Below are 15,950 nucleotides of genomic sequence, written 5' to 3' on the forward strand. Positions count from 1 at the left end.
CAGGCTTACATGGGACAAGGACTACCTGGGGAGATTGTGGAACAGGTCAGGAGGTGGGTGGAAATTCTACAGGACCTGGGGACTGAATAGCTCAGAGAAATAGCCGGGGGTGAGGAAGGATCCCTGTCTGTCTGGTTCCTAAACCGCTCCTTTCCATTTTCTCCAGTGAAGAGTGAGTGGGTAACGCCCCCCTATTTCCCTGCCACATCCCGTTTCCTCTTCTTTTTTTTTTTTTTTTTTAAAAAAAAAGATAGAGACTTGCTCTGTCGCCCAGGCTGGAGTGCAGTGGTACAATGTCTGCCTACTGCAACCTCCGCCTCTCAAGTTCAAGCAATTCTTATGCCTTAGCCACCCAGTAGCTGGGATTACAGGCATGCACCACCACGCCCAGATAATTTTTTCTGTGTTTTTAGTTGAGACAGGATTTCACCATGTTGGTCTTGGGCTCCCAGCCTCAAGTGATTCACCTGCCTCAGCCTCCCAAAGTGCTGGGATTACAGGTGTGAGCCACTGCGCCTGGCCCCATTGCCTTTTAGTGACAAGTTTTTGCTTTCAAGGCACTTCCTAATTTTTATTTAATTTGATTTGATTAAACATAACTTGGACAGAGAACAGGGCCCTGGCCCAGGCCAGGCAGTATTAGTGACAATGGTTCCTCACCATCTGCCCAGCAAAGGAAACCTCCACAAAGGGATCCACCAGGTCCTTACTGTCACCCACAAATGCCTTGGTGACGTTCGCCATGATGCTTGAATTCATTTTGGGCAACCCTTCTGCTTTGTAGAGTCTCACATAGAATCTGGCCCAGGGTCTCTCTGATGGAAACCCATTGGGGATCAAAAGGTTCCTTAGAGGGAGACAAAAACAAATGTCAATTGAAGAAACAGAGAGAAAAGACAGCAGCAATTTGGAGGCAGAAAGATAGATCCCAATATAAGAAAAATCTGAAAAGAGTTAAGATTCATTGCTGAAATTTTCTTTCTAGTGTAAATGACAGAGAACGGAATGAATAGAGCAAATGCAAACTCATTCAGGTCCTAGGATGATAGGATAAACACTGTCTCCCACTCTGAACCTGAAAAGAGGTGCATTTAAGTCTTCCCACATCACAAACCAGTGATTGAAATTATAATTCCTTCAAAGAACATTCAGTTACATTCAGAAACATTAGATAAGCTTAGGAATAGCTTATCTATTATGGGTTATTATAGCCGACAGACAGTTCCTGTCCTAGAACCTGACCTCCCCAAGGAGAGTCATACCTTAATAAGACACATCTTGGTGCCCAATAGAGCAGAATCCCAGGTGGCCAAGCTGAGGACAAGCACGGTTCTCATGTACCCATAAGAAAAGGGGTGAGGGAGGGGAAAGAGATTAAAACTGGACGTATCATTTCTATGCACAGCCCTGGATGGACCTGTCTTACTTTTCTATTTGCTCCTCGGTGTCAGAAGTTTTAGGGCTGGTCTTCAAGACGTCGCCTTTCCCCATCACGCTGATGTCACATTTCAGGTATCCCTTGGTGCCAGTCCTGATGTCACCAGGGTCTGTGAGCAAGGCCCACTTGTCGCAGAACTGATGACCTGTGAAAGCACCCTGACAGCTCATATCCTTCACAGGTGGGCCCAGCAGCCCCACCCCTTTCTCTCGCATGTGCCAAGGACCCCCAGGCTCTCCTCCTTCTGTTGCTCTGGGTGGTAAATCATCTCAGTTATTTCCAAACCTCGTGCTGCTTCCCTCTTCCTTTCCCTCCTCTCCCTTTGCTTCCCACCAGTTCTCCATCTTTTCCCCCAATTTACCATAGATTCTTGGGAAGCCATTGACCTAGTGGAAATCACTGAGACAAGGTTCCATCTTTGATGGGATGGGGGCATTAATGAAGTGTAGAAGTCACATACATATTATTTACCCACAGGACATAAATGTGGCTCCTAGGTCTTTTTGGCCTCACTGTGAGTCAAAACTTCCAAGTTGGCTTACATAATCTAGACTTCTGGGTTTTCTTTAAAAATGGTAAGTTCTGGCCATACTGGCTTCCCATTTCTTTCTTTTCTTTTTTTTTTTTTTTTTTTTTGAGACACAGTCTCGCTGCAATGCCGAGGCTGGAGAGCAATGGCATGATCTTGGCTCACTGCAACCTCTGCCTCCCTTGTTCAAGCCATTCTCCTGCCTCAGCCTTCCAAGTAGCTGGGACTACAGGTGTGCACCACCATGCCCAGCTAATTTTTGTATCTTTAGTAGAGATGGGGTTTCACCATATTGGCCAGGCTGGTCTCAAACTCCTGACCTCAAGTGATCCACCCGCCTCGACCTCCCAAAGTGCTGGGATTACAGGTGTGAGCCACTGCGCCCAGCCACTGGCATCACATTTGTACATGACAGTAAATACCAAAGGCGCTGAGTAGCCACTGCATAGCCACTATGCAGCACAAGCCCTCCTGTCTCCTTTCCCAGACTCCATTGTTCCTTTATGCCTCACATTCAGGCTGCTGCACGCAGCTATGCTCCCCGTCTGGCCGCCGCAGTCACGGGAGTTGGAATCCCTGTTGAAGATAGGGGGCCTTTCATAAAAAGATCTGTGCTGGCTCTGTTACTTATTTGCTCTTGACCTTGAACAAATTACGTTGCTTCTCTGAGTTTCTCCTTCCTACAAATCAGGGATAATAACAATTACAGCAAATCCTTTGTATAAGGATACAAAATGCTGTAGTCATTATTACGTGTGAGACTCTTTACTAAGCATTTTGTATATATTAACTTACTCAATCCTCCAACAAACCTAGGAAGGAAGGAAGTTATCCTCATTTCTACAGATGAGGACACTGAGGCCCAGAGAAGTTAAGTCATTTGCCCAAGGTTGCACAGCTAGGAAATAGAGTGGGATTTGAACCCAGGCAATCTGACTCCAAAGTCTGCATTCTTAGCTCCTATATTCCGTATTCTCCTGTCCATATCTCAATTGCACAGAATTTGTGTGAAAAAAAAACTCCCCAGAAGTAGACATATAAAATAATTTTATCATTAGACTGTAAAACATTTGAGGGCAAGAGTCATGTCTCATTCAACTTTGTATAACTGGTGCTCAGTGTTATTGAATGAATGGTCACACAGGTGAGTGAATGAATGGGATGACCTCCAGGTGCTGTAAAACAAAGACAAGTAAGAAAGAGATGGGGAGGTGATGCTTTCTTACCAGGTTGGTTGTACACGGTCCCCAGGTCTACTTTGAAAGAGCCAATCAGTACACTTCCTATCAGCTTGTGGTGAAAGACCTGAGGAGAGATGGAGTAGGGAGTATGGTAGATTTACCTTGAGGGTAAGAGGCTTGACCCTTGTCTAGCTTTGATCCTGTCTGGAGCACAGTGGACTTTGGCCATCAAACCACAAGGCTGTAAAGGACCTCCAGAAACCTCTCACCCTCACCTCTTGCTCTTAGCAGGATTTTAGCTGATTTTCCATAGAAGAACGCCTGACAACTCTCAGTGCCTGCGAGCTTCCTTTAACCAAAATGAACCTGAGTACAGCTCACCCTTCAATATCCATCTCTTCCTGTTGAAACTTTCCCTATCTTTCAATACCTAGAACATATGTCACCTCCGCCATGCAGTACCCCCAAACCAAAAGTGTCCCTTTTCTCCCTTAAACTCCTTCAACTTTGCTCACAACTTTCTCAGAGAACTCATCACATATCGCCTTGAATCATTTTGGGCATGTACAACAGTGAGAACAAACGAGGTGATCACCCTCAATATTCCATCTGATCAGGGCCAGCAGAGGGCCTGGCTTGGTTACAGTCGCCCATTTTCATGCTAATGCTCTCAAGATGAGGAAGTTCTAAAGGAAGGTTCAGAGCTGGTGCCAGGTTGAGAAGCCACAACATATGAGAAACTGCTGAAGAACCAGGAGAAAAGTTCAATCTTTCACCCATAAAAGAGAAAACTGGCAGGTGTGGAAAAAGGGCAATGGCAACTGAAGTGTCTTTAAATCATGTAAATGCTGTCATGCAGAAGAGAGAGTAAGTTCCCCTCTACGGTTCCCAAATAACAGGATGAGAGATTTCTGCTCAATGTAAGAACAATGTTTATAACTGTCAGAACTTCCCAGCAATGGAATGAGCTTTCCTAGAGGTATCGACCTCCCTAACACTGGAAATAGTCAAGTTAGGCCCCAAGAACTCCATGTAGTAAAGGAAAGGAAGGATTCTTGCACCAGTTGGAAGTTACATAAGATGTCCTCTGAGCTTCCGTCTAACTATAAAATCCTGTAAGTTCCTCAAGTCAAGGACAGTTTCCTCCTGTCATTCACCCATCACATGGCCTTGTTCACAACAGATATTCAATAAACATTCAGCGAATTAGTGAATTATTGACTAATTGAATGACAGGTGAACGGTTGGCTTTTGCAGCTCCTAACAGCTCCTTTTTGCTGAAGCAAAAGAAATTTAGTTGACCTCAAGAAATGACAGCCCTCCTCATTTCTCTTTCCACTCTCTCTCCCTAACCTAAACTTTCCACAGGTGTCAGAGAACGAAGGTGAAACACAGGCAGCCTGGCTCAAGTAGAGGAGCTGCTGAAGGACGTTCACATAATGCTCACTCCAAAACCAACCATGCTTCCAGTTGCTCACGTGTTTTCCCAAAGGCCTGAGAAAGAACACAAGGCAGTTTCAAGTTCTGTTCTCAGGTTGAGAGTCCCTGTGGGCAAGGTGAAATGCAAGAGCCCCAAACAAATCTTTACATAGCACAGGACGCCTCTTAAAGTCATCCATCCAGTGGTTGAGTACCAGGCAATCCTGGTGTGGTCAAGTGTTAAATCACCAGGACTCTGGGGACGTCTCACATGCAGAGTACTGGGAGCCCTGCATGCCTTGGCCACTGAGAAGGGAAGACTGTCTTTGGCAACACCAGGGGTGTGTTACAGGCTGGCTGTCCCAGTAGCATCTGCTTACAGCACTCCCCCACTACTTTTCCCGTGTCGTATATATTCTGGGCATACTGATTTTCAGTTCATGGACTAACAGAAAAGTTATGTTAAACATTTCCCTCTCAAGGGATGATTTTATTTTATAATCTTTTGTCTCTAAGAGTCTTTTAGGGACACTAAAGTCTTCTCTTCTTCTAAGTTAGAGAAACAGAGATAGGCAATAGTAGCTTTGACCATTCTGGACTTCTCTAGAAGTCCACATGTCCCACAAACAGTCCTGACCCTAGTCTATGGCACAATATAAAAATCTAGTGATTAACTGTTCATCAGACAGTCCTTAGAAGCCTCCTATGGAGCTGATTCCACAAACAGGTGTTGCCTGAGCAATGGAACAGAGTCCTGGGCATTGTCCCAGGTCCTGAAATATCACCTGCACCACTTGTCATCATGCCTGAAATTCAAACCTTAAGATTGTTTGGCTCTGGGTGACTTCTCATTCTTCAAGAGTCATGTTCTTCAAGTCTCCTGGGAAGGGTAATGTCATAATTCCACTATTACACTGACACACGAAGTAGGAATTGCGTCCTTTTATAACTGTTTGGAAGAGAGAAACTTATTCTCCAGCCATCCTTCCCCACCTTGGGAGAAGCTGTGGTGATCTCTCAGGCTGGTAAGATAGATGCAGTCTGTCATTCACTGGTCTCTGTGCCTTTGCTGAATGGTACAAAGTCTGTAACAATTCCATTTGGCCTGACTTCTCTCTCATTTGGATCAGTCTGGCTTCAACATGGGCACTTCCCCTTCCCATTCCTGTCCTCCGTGTGGTGGGCAAAGTTGGATTGGGCCCTTAAAGCAGAAAGCTCTGCCTCTGCACTTCCCCTGGCAGGGCTGAGGAAGAGTCTATGCAGCAGACTCAATTTTCCAAGGGCAGGTCCTGAGGTCTACACTCAGAGGCAACTTTTGAAAATCCCAGTGGTCACCATTTAGTCCAAATCACATCCTCCGATCCAGCATTACCATTGATGAGACTGATACTTTTTCCTGATTCTTGTTCCTATTTTATTCATTACCCAACTAGGAGGAGGAGGAGATGTGATTAATGATCATTAGTGTAGATACCAGCCCAAGAGAGAAACACCAACATTTGTTTGATTTAAAAAAAAACAACCAAAACTGGCAATGCCTTAAGATGTCACTTGAAGCACGTGTCTCACATTCCCACACTAATAAGCTACACGATTCAGTCAGTAATAGCTTTACAGTAGCTTACCACTTGCTTCCAAGAAGCATAGATCTTCCTGAGGTGGTTTTTCTTCCCAGACTCCTCCATGCTGGTGATTTCAAGTTCTGCCTGTTGGTTACAAACTCACCAACTGACACTTGCCTTCCTGAATCTATTCCCCTCTAAGTATGCTGAGTTGTCCCAGAGAGTCCCCAATGCCCAGAATCTCTCCCACCTCTCCGCAACTATCACCACCAATGCTATACTTACTGAGATTTTGATGATCTTGTCAAAAAGATGCACTTGGGGCCCAATGAAGTCGAAGACAAAGTACTGCAAAACAAAGAGTTCATTCTGTCCATCAACCCCAGGCTTGCACCTAAGAATCCTGTTCTTGGAGTGGATTTAGATCTTTGTCATTCTAACTAACTGCTGCATGAATATACATCATCAATGATTGTCATTTTTTTTTTTTTTTTTTTTTTTTTTGAGACAGGGTTTTGTTCTATCAGCTAGGCTGGAGTGCAGTGGTGCAATATGGCTCACTGCAGCCTCAACCTCCCAGAGCTCAAGTAATCCTCCTGCCTCAGCCTCCCTCCAGTCATCAGCTGGGACTGCAGGCCTATACCACCACACCTGGCTAATTTTTTTATTTTTTTGAAATTTTTGTAGACACAGGGTCTCACTGTGATGCCCAGGCTGGTCTTGAATGAAGCGAATGCCATCAATCACATTCTTGGACAGGGTATGTGTGAGTAATCCTCTAAAATGAACATGAGAAATGGAATTGTTGGATCATAGACGAAGTGCATGTAACTTTTGAATAGATAATATAAATTTGTTTCCCAAATGGGAATTTTATATTCCCACTGGCAGCATATGAAAATAGCCATCTCTCTATAATCTTACCAACCCTTGATAGTGTCCACTCATTTTTTTGGTTATAATTATGAGTGAAAATGGTATTTCAGTATGGTTTTAAATTGGAGTGGACTACTTTTCCCAGGATTTTTCAGTTTCAAACATCCCTGTGAAATTACCAGGATTTACCAGGGAGAGAATACAAAAAAACTATGGACATGAGGATTTTTAATATTAATAACATGATTGAATTTTGGGTTGGAGAAATTATCTAGACCAGCCCCATGTTTTACAGATAAGAAGACTGAAGACTAAAGAATTTGAAAGATGCTACCCAGGTTCCTATTGCTAGTTATTGTTGGGTCTAGGACCAAATCTTACTTCTCTTGACATTATCACACAAGGGGATCAAGTACTAGATACTTCACCATCTGACTCTTGAGTCAAGATCCTCCCAAACTCGAGATTGTATGATTAAAAGATGCAGAAAACTGAAGTGGTGTTTTGTCCCAGTTTGTGTGTTCTGGGAAATGAGGGGGACCAGGAAGGCAGGACTGGTAAGCTGTTTCCTGGATTTTCTTTTATGAGCTGTAGAGTGGAGGAATGGCCCCTTAGAGATGGACACAGCCACAGAAGGAAAGTAGGAACTGACCAAGTGCTGATGGCCTGCTTTCAAAGGGCAAAACAGAAAAAGCAAAATGTAGAAACCGAAAAATGTCATCATACATTATAAGAGATCCACAAAATGGTGGTCCTTAGAGATCAACCAAAGATTCCATTCTGTTCAGTGTCTTCTGTTTAAGAAGACAAGACAATATATACAACATTTCAGGAAATTTCTCATATACATGCTTAAACTTTTTCAGAGTTCTGGTGTTCAAATTTTATGTGGAAAATTCACTTACACAACATTCTTCATTCTCTGAATACGCCAGATGCTGTGGGTTCCTTTGGATGGACAAATGAGTTGTGATATTTATTACCTTCTGGTGGGTTTCATGTTTCAGCCTCAACTACCTCACATAGGCTTCCGAGACCTTCAGGCCAACACATATTCCTCTAGCTGGGAAATATTCCCCAGCTCCAACTAATGGGTTCCTTCAGCATCTGATAAACTTTTGGCTTGAATATTTACGTCAAGAGTTGTAACAAAGGATTTTAGATCAACTTTTGTGTTTCTACATGATTTTCTACTGGTTAAACTTGGGCCCAGTTTAATGTCATTTAGATCCAGGACTTGTATGCATAATTATTATAATTAATAAATCTGTAGAACTTTGCAGTTTTAAAGCATTCTCATATATTATCTCATATTACATCCATGCCAAAAGCTCTTCTAGGGGTAGAGAGTGGAACATAAAGGGAAAATCTACTGACATTTCACTTACAGTCAAAGGCTTAGAGGCAGAAATGATGAAGAGGAAAGGAGTCATTAGCTCCAATGGGATTTGGGTATTTTCTGTTGATTTCATTACCCACGCTCTCCCTGCCTTCCTTTCAAATGACCACTCCCGTTAAGATTTTTTTTTTTTTTTTTTTTGAGACAGCGTCTCGCTCTGTTGCCCAGGCTGGAGTTCAGTGGCACAATCTCGGCTCACTGCAACCTCTGCATCCCAGGTTCAAGCAATTCTCCTGCCTCAGCCTCCTGAGTAGATGGAATTACAGGTGTGTACCACCATGCCCAGCTAATTTTTGTATTTTTAGTAGAGACGGGGTTTCACCATGTTGATCAGGCTGGTCTTGAACTCCTGACCTCGTGATCCGACTGCCTCGGCCTCCCAAAGTGCTGGGATTACAGGTGTGAGCCACTATGTCCGTCCAAGATAACAAGAATTAAGAATGTACTGCATTTTTTGAAATAATTCATTGTGTCAAATTGCTTACAGGTAAGCAAATGCTCCTGTCCTGTGCACTGTTCATTTGAGTATAAATTGTTACCTCTTTGGAAGGCAATTGGCGACATGGAAATTTTAAATGCATATACCTTGTGACCCAGTTATATACTATTATAAGTAGTAGCAAAAGATTAAAAGCATTTCATATTCATTCATGAGAGACTGACTGGTTTAGTATATTATGGTATATCAAGGCAATGAAAAACTCTTCAGCGAGGAAGGCAAAATGGGGATGAGCTGTACCTCCCCACAGGGTTTTATTTTCAAGATACTTTGTTTTGTGAAGGTCCAGAACAGTGTGTATAGAATGCTACCATTTGGGTACAATATTTCCTTGTATTCTGGTACCTGCTTGAAGTATCTCTGGAAGGATACACAAATTGCTAGTGCGAATGAATGCTTCCAGGGAGAGGACTAGGGGATTGAGGATCAAAGATCAGAGGGAAACACATTACTCTATATCATGTTATACTTTTTGTCTCTTTTTTTTTTTTTTTTTTTTTTGAGAAGGAGTCTCGCTCTGTCACCCAGGCTGGAGTGCAGTGGCCAGATCTCAGCTCACTGCAAACTCCGCCTCCCAGGTTTACGCCATTCTCCTGCCTCAGCCTCCTCCCGAGTAGCTGGGACTACAGGCGCCCGCCACCTCGCCCGGCTAGTTTTTTGTATTTTTTTTAGTAGAAACGGGGTTTCACCGTGTTAGCCAGGATGGTCTCGATCTCCTGACCTCGTGATCCACCTGCCTCGGCCCACGTAATATTTTTATTTTAAAAGGAGAATTTAGCATGTATGATATTTAGAAACCTGAGATTTTCCTTTACAATTTCTACACAGCTTAGAAAAATGTAACTTTTACTTTCCAAAGCAGTATGCCTGCTTCAAAAACAATAATTAAGTTTCCAATGTCTCTGCCAGGAAAAAGAATGTGTATCTTCTCCCTAACTCATATTCAATCAATTTATTGGCTATAAACGCAGGGCTTATAATGGATGAAAATGAGCTGATAAGAAAACGTGTGTTGAAAACATAGCAATGAATTTAAAATCAGGAGGAATTCCTTGCCCCTCCTTTCCATGACCTTTTCATGAAAAGCTTTAGGGCACTGTGTTTGTAAGGAGAATCAGTGAGTTTGCCATGGGCTTAACTGGGGGCCTGGGAAGGAGGCAGGAGGGGCACAGCTCTTCTGTTTGACTGAAGGATCCTGCAGAATGGTGGTGAAGAGAATCTTAGTGCAAAGGCTATGGGTGACCTCCATGACTTACTTCATTATAAAATGGGCTGTTGGTTCCTTCCTTCACTGTGCTTTGCTTCTTCTCATCCCCAATCTCAATGGTCACAACTGGGTCAATGTTCTCACCCACCAGCTGGCGAGCCTCGGTGATGGTTATGGCAATCTACAACACAAAGCATTGTGGACACCATTCCAGACATTGCCATCCATGCACACGGGAAGCACTGGGGGAGGCTGGGCAGGAAGAGCCAGTCACTTACTTGATAATTTTGGGATCTGACCTCTCCATCAGTGGATCTTAGTCAACAGTTTTGATCTATTAAAAGAAAGTTTAATATATTTGTTTCATCAAGGAAGAATATCCATATGTCATGATAATATTCTCCCAAGTATTTCTAAGTCCTTTCATTTAATATTATTACATATTCTCTCTACATCTCTGTGGGAGATAAGTATAAGCGGACAAATGACTTGACCTCTGAGTTTTTTCATCCTAAAAATGGGGCTTATAATAGCATTTCTGAGATGATTGCTAGAATTAAATAATATAATACATATAAAGGTTTAACCCAGTACCTGGCAAGAATAAATGTCAGTCCTTTTTATATGATTATCAGTATTTTTTAAAATTTTTAAATGAGAAACTGAGATGCCTCAGCAAATCAGTGGCAGAGCTGGGTCTAAATAAGGAACTTCCAGTCTCCTGCTTGATTCCATACACAGACCACTCTGCCATGTCTAATAGATATAATCATAATTGCTTTTGAAAGAATTGGTAAAGGAAAAAATTGAAAGGAATAACTAAAGATACCATCTCCAAGAGCTTTCACATTCCAGGGGATTTCATTTATCTGGACTGTCACAAGTAATTGAAAACAGATGTGCAACACCTGGGCATTTAGAGATGGATAACAACAGAAAGAGATGAAGAATTCCTGTTGTCATAGAAGCTGAAATCAGTGGGAAATGAACTGAGCTTGAGTTCCTGTTGCATTTTGTCCCCTTGGTTACTAACAATACCGTGTTGCATTTCATTTCATCCCATTTCTGCTGATTATAATTGAGTTCAATAGAGAACAGATTAAGTTAGTAAAAATCTCAGGGCATTGGAGTCAGACTGATCTGAGTTAGAATATTTGTTCTCCCCAATTTTGAACTTTAGTTTTAATTTCTGCAACTGAAAGTAAAAATAAGAATTCTTACCACACAGGGTTACTCTGAGGACTCAAGGAGACAATGCATGTAAGAAAGGGTAAATATCATTTAAATTGGTTCATCAATAAGGTGGCAAATTTGTACTGATTATTTATTATGTGAAAGTCCAGTGCTAGAGTCAGGGGAAAAATGAAAATGAGTAAGCCATCTTCCTGGTCCTTGAGAAGTAACAATCTATCATCCACGGGAGAGAAGACAGAAGTATATTAAAAAAGAACTAGTAGGCAAGTGTAAAATGTGTCATAGGGTAAAGAAAACATGACAGAAGAGCTGTTGAGAAAAAATTCTTGAGGACCAGGGTACACAACAAAGATTTCACTGCAGAGGCTGGATTTGAATTGAGCATTGGTGGGTGGATAGAATTTCAATTGCTGGAGAATGTTCTGACCAAGGAAAAAGAAAAAGACTGTTATTCCTTATTTCTCTTTCTCCTGCCTTCCTCCACTCAATACTATCACCCTGGTGAACTGAATGGGAAGAAATGTCTTGAGTATTAAAAAATGATTGAAATCCCTATTCACAGACTATGGTAGAAGGGTGGTGGCTGTCAGTGTGCAGCAAAGGAAGGAAGGAGATATTGCAGTGAGTAGGTGTGTACACATTTCATGTCTTCTTTTGGGTGTCAACTTCTGAGTTATCACCTTCTCTAATTCCCACTGCCCTCTAACCCATATATATGCACCGTGCCATCCTGTCACAACCCAGAAACAACAACTCAGGATCAGCCACATGGGGAAGCACTAATTTGCTTTATTGATAGTAACAACTTTGAGTGGTAAAGAAAGGGAAGGGCATGAGGAATTATCACAAGTAAGATATTGACATAAACAAATATGGCAGACTGAAAGCATTGTTAGCCCCAGTCACTGGCTTCTCTGTATCCAAACTTGTTGCCCTGTAACTTTTAGTCTCTTCCTACTCTTATGTGGGCTGGGCTAGTAAGTTGTGTTGGTCAACAGAAGGCACCAGAAATGACTTTTGCCAGTTCCAAGCCTATACCTCAAGAGACCTTCTGTATTTCCACTCTCTTAGAACCCTGCCATTGCTAGCATTGGAACAAGTTCAGACCAGCCTGATGGAGGATCTGGTATCATGCAGAGGACAGCCGGTCTCAGCTGAAGCAGTACTAGGCCAGGCTACCACCAGCCAACTCCTAAACTAGTCAGCAGAGCTGCCAAATGACTGCAGAAACATGAGTGATGCATCTGTAACTATCTGGGATCAGCAAAACTATCTAACTAATTCATTAGCAATAATAAATGCTTATTATATTAAGCCATAGATCTAGGGGCTACTTGTTACACATCATTGCTAACTGATACAGCAAAATGCATGCAGAAGGCCAGCTTGTTTTGACTTTTTGTTGGATAGCATAAAAACCACCTTCTGATTTGAGACAGACAAGAAGCTAAGATAATGAGCACCTTGATGAATCAGAGAGCAGGTAAGATACAGCTCCTGGTGTCATTCCTGAACTGTGAGCGACACGAGCAACTTCACTCAGGAGATTTAAGACCAGAAGCTTGTAGAACCATGATCCTGGCCTGATGAAGGCTGAACAGTATCAGCCTTCTATGGCCAGCCCCTCTATGGCCAGCACTGCCATAGAGAAAACTGAGCTGACACAGTCTTCCTGCCTTAGACTTTGCCTGCCTGTAGACAGTGACTATGTCTTACTCTCCTCTCTTCTCCTAGCACCTGCAGAGGTGCTTGGCACATAGGAGATGTTCAGCAAATGTGTGTTGACCACCTGCATCCATACTGTACCTTCTCTTTGGAAGAGCTGAGGGGACAGGAAAGATAGAAGCATCATCATGGACCAAATCTCTTGGTCCTTCCTGGTGAGAAGGCTCCTCCTGTGGTGCTTCAGTGTCACCTTGACTATCTGGAAAAGAAAACAAAGGAAGAAAATCCTGTGAAATTGACACGTGGTGGCAATCGAGCCTCTACCATAAGTAGTACAAGGAAACTAGAAGGCAGACTCTACCAGCATAAAACTTAACATCTTTTTGGCAGAAATGCCAGATACATCCTTCATTTTTCTAAAACTTATGCATCGTCTGTTTCCAAAAAAGAACAGATTTATGTGGCTGGGATTGTGAAAAGAAAAATCAGATTATGAATCTAAAGTGTAAACTAAAAATAAAATCCTAAGAAACCTACCCCCCCCCCCACCCAAGGGGACCCCAGAAAAAACTTAAAAACTGAGTTTCTGGCCGGGTGTGATGGCTCACGCTTGTAATCCCAGCACTTTGGGAAGCTGAGGCAAGTAGATCACCTGAGGACAAGAGTTCAAGACCAGCCTGGCCAACATGGTGAAACCCCATCTCTACTAAAAATACAAAAATTAGCCAGGCATGGTGGCGGATGCCTGTAATTCTAGCTACTTGGGAGGCTAAGGGAGGAGAATCGCTTAAACCCAGAGGGGTGAATGTTGTAGTGAGCTGAGATCACACCACTTCACTCTAGCCTGGGTAAAAGAGCGAAACTCCATCTCAAAAAACAAAAACAAAAAAAAAAAAAAAGAAAAAGAAAAAGAAAAAAAACGCAAAACAAAAACCCTGAGTTTTTGGCAATGATGAGACAGGAGGTCAGGCATACCTCATTATACTTCCTTTTTGTGGTTTAGACACAACAACTGACCAGCATTAATGTTGAAATAGAGATCATAAGACTAACAAAATGGACTCTTTGTGGCAATAAGATACCAATTACAAACAGGACCTAAAGTCATGACAGGCAAAGGTTAAGTCATGCACTCCTACACTTAAAAAAAAGAAAAAAACTCTGCTCTAACTGCCACAGGTTTTTCTTTTTCTCTAGCAGCTGCACAAGCACCAGCCTCAAGATAAGCAATAAACAACTTACTGCTTGCCCACCACTGACAGACACTGAATGACTGACTCCCAGCCCCTGTTCTACAAGCTATAACTACAGCTTTAATTAGTCAAGAGCCTGACTTCAGTGACTTTCTCCTGATAAAAAGATCACAGACAGGCCAGGCACAGTGGCTCACGCCTGTAATCCCAGCACTTTGGGAGGCCGAGGCAGACAGATCATGAGGTCAAGAGATCGAGATCATCCTGGCCAACATGGTGAAACCCCATCTCTACTAAAATTACAAAAATTAGCTGGGCGTGGTGGTGTGTGCCTGTAGTCCCAGCTACTCAGGAGGCTGAGGCAAAAGAATCGCTTGAACCTGGTAGGTGGAGGTTGCAGTGAGCCCACATTGCACCACTGCCCTCCAGCCTAGGGAGACAGAGGGAGACTCTGAGACTCTGTCTCGAAGAACAAAACAAAACAAAAACCCACAGACCATAGACTGGTTCTGGCTGTTTAAAGAGTCTGCACACTTGAGTGCTTTTGTTTCTTAAAAAGATCTTTTTACGTATAGGGCCTAATTCTAATACATTTAAATATTAAGTCTCCACCCCAAGGTAAATATTGGTCATAGATAACATGCACGTGTGTTTAGTACACATGCATCAAGACCACCTTCATGAATATTCATAGCTCCTCCTGTAACCTGTAAATATTTATATCTGACCAACCCTTTCAGTTTGAATTCCTGTCTTACTCTTCCGTTTCTTGAAGTGTCTGTCTCTGTGCTCTGTGGGAGGCTATACTTCCCAGACCATCAACATGGGCACCTGGCAGGTTGTACCCCTTCATAAAAAATATAAAGTCTACTTTCTAAATTTATAAATTGTATGGTTTAAGGTAACAAAAGACATGTTTCAACTCATGACCTTGCCGCAGTGGAACTTTAGATGCATCATTTATTCTCTGAGCCTCATTAGCAAAATCTGATGTGCATGAGCATCATCTAGGAAGCTGCTAAAATGCAGATTCTGATTCAGTAGGTTTGGGTGTGGCCCAAGATTCTACGTTTCTTTTAATTTTTTTTTTTTTTTTTTTTTTTTTTTTTTTTTTTTTTTGAGACGGAGTCTCGCTCTGTCACCCAAGCTGGAGTGCACTGGCCAGATCTCAGCTCACTGCAAGCTCCGCCTCCTGGGTTCACGCCATTCTCCTGCCTCAGCCTCCCGAGTAGCTGGGACTACAGGCGCCCGCCACCTCGCCCGGCTAGTTTTTTGTATTTTTTAGTAGAGACGGGGTTTCACCGTGTTAGCCAGGATAGTCTCGATCTCCTGACCTTGTGATCCGCCCGCCTCGGCCTCCCAAAGTGCTGGGATTACAGGCTTGAGCCACCGCGCCCGGCCTTTTTTTTTTTTTTTTTTTTGAGACGGAGTCTCGCTCTGTCGCCCAGGCTGGAGTGCAGTGGCGCGATCTCCACTCACTGCAAGCTCCGCCTCCCGGGTTCACGCCATTCTCCTGCCTCAGCCTCCGGAGTAGCTGGGACTACAGGCGCCCGCCACCATGCCCAGCTAATGTTTTATATTTTTAGTAGAGATAGGGCTTCACTGTGTTAGCCAGGATGGTCTCAATCTCCTGACCTCGTGATCCGCCCACCTCGGCCTCCCAAAGTGCTGGGATTACAGGCGTGAGCCACCGCGCCTAGCCCTATTTTAATTTTTTTGGAGACTTCCCAGGCTGGAGCTGGAATGCAGTGGCAAGATCTCAGCTCACTGCAGTTTTGAATTCTTAGG

General features: G+C 43.1%; 1 protein-coding gene across 1 annotated transcript in view; it reads right to left on the reverse strand.

Annotated features, from left to right (window-relative positions):
• FER1L6 (fer-1 like family member 6) overlaps positions 1 to 15,950 on the reverse strand; it is a 175,218-nt gene that overhangs the window by 154,057 nt on the left and 5,211 nt on the right. Inside the window, 8 exon segments of the mRNA XM_030937899.1 lie at positions 661 to 847; positions 1,427 to 1,583; positions 3,194 to 3,272; positions 6,415 to 6,477; positions 10,160 to 10,291; positions 10,389 to 10,418; positions 10,420 to 10,444; positions 13,111 to 13,228. Coding sequence (XP_030793759.1) covers positions 661 to 847; positions 1,427 to 1,583; positions 3,194 to 3,272; positions 6,415 to 6,477; positions 10,160 to 10,291; positions 10,389 to 10,418; positions 10,420 to 10,444; positions 13,111 to 13,228 — 791 coding nt within the window.

This window comes from Rhinopithecus roxellana, chromosome 9, assembly GCF_007565055.1.
Source record: "Rhinopithecus roxellana isolate Shanxi Qingling chromosome 9, ASM756505v1, whole genome shotgun sequence".
In the NCBI taxonomy this organism is placed as follows: Eukaryota; Metazoa; Chordata; class Mammalia; order Primates; family Cercopithecidae; genus Rhinopithecus; species Rhinopithecus roxellana.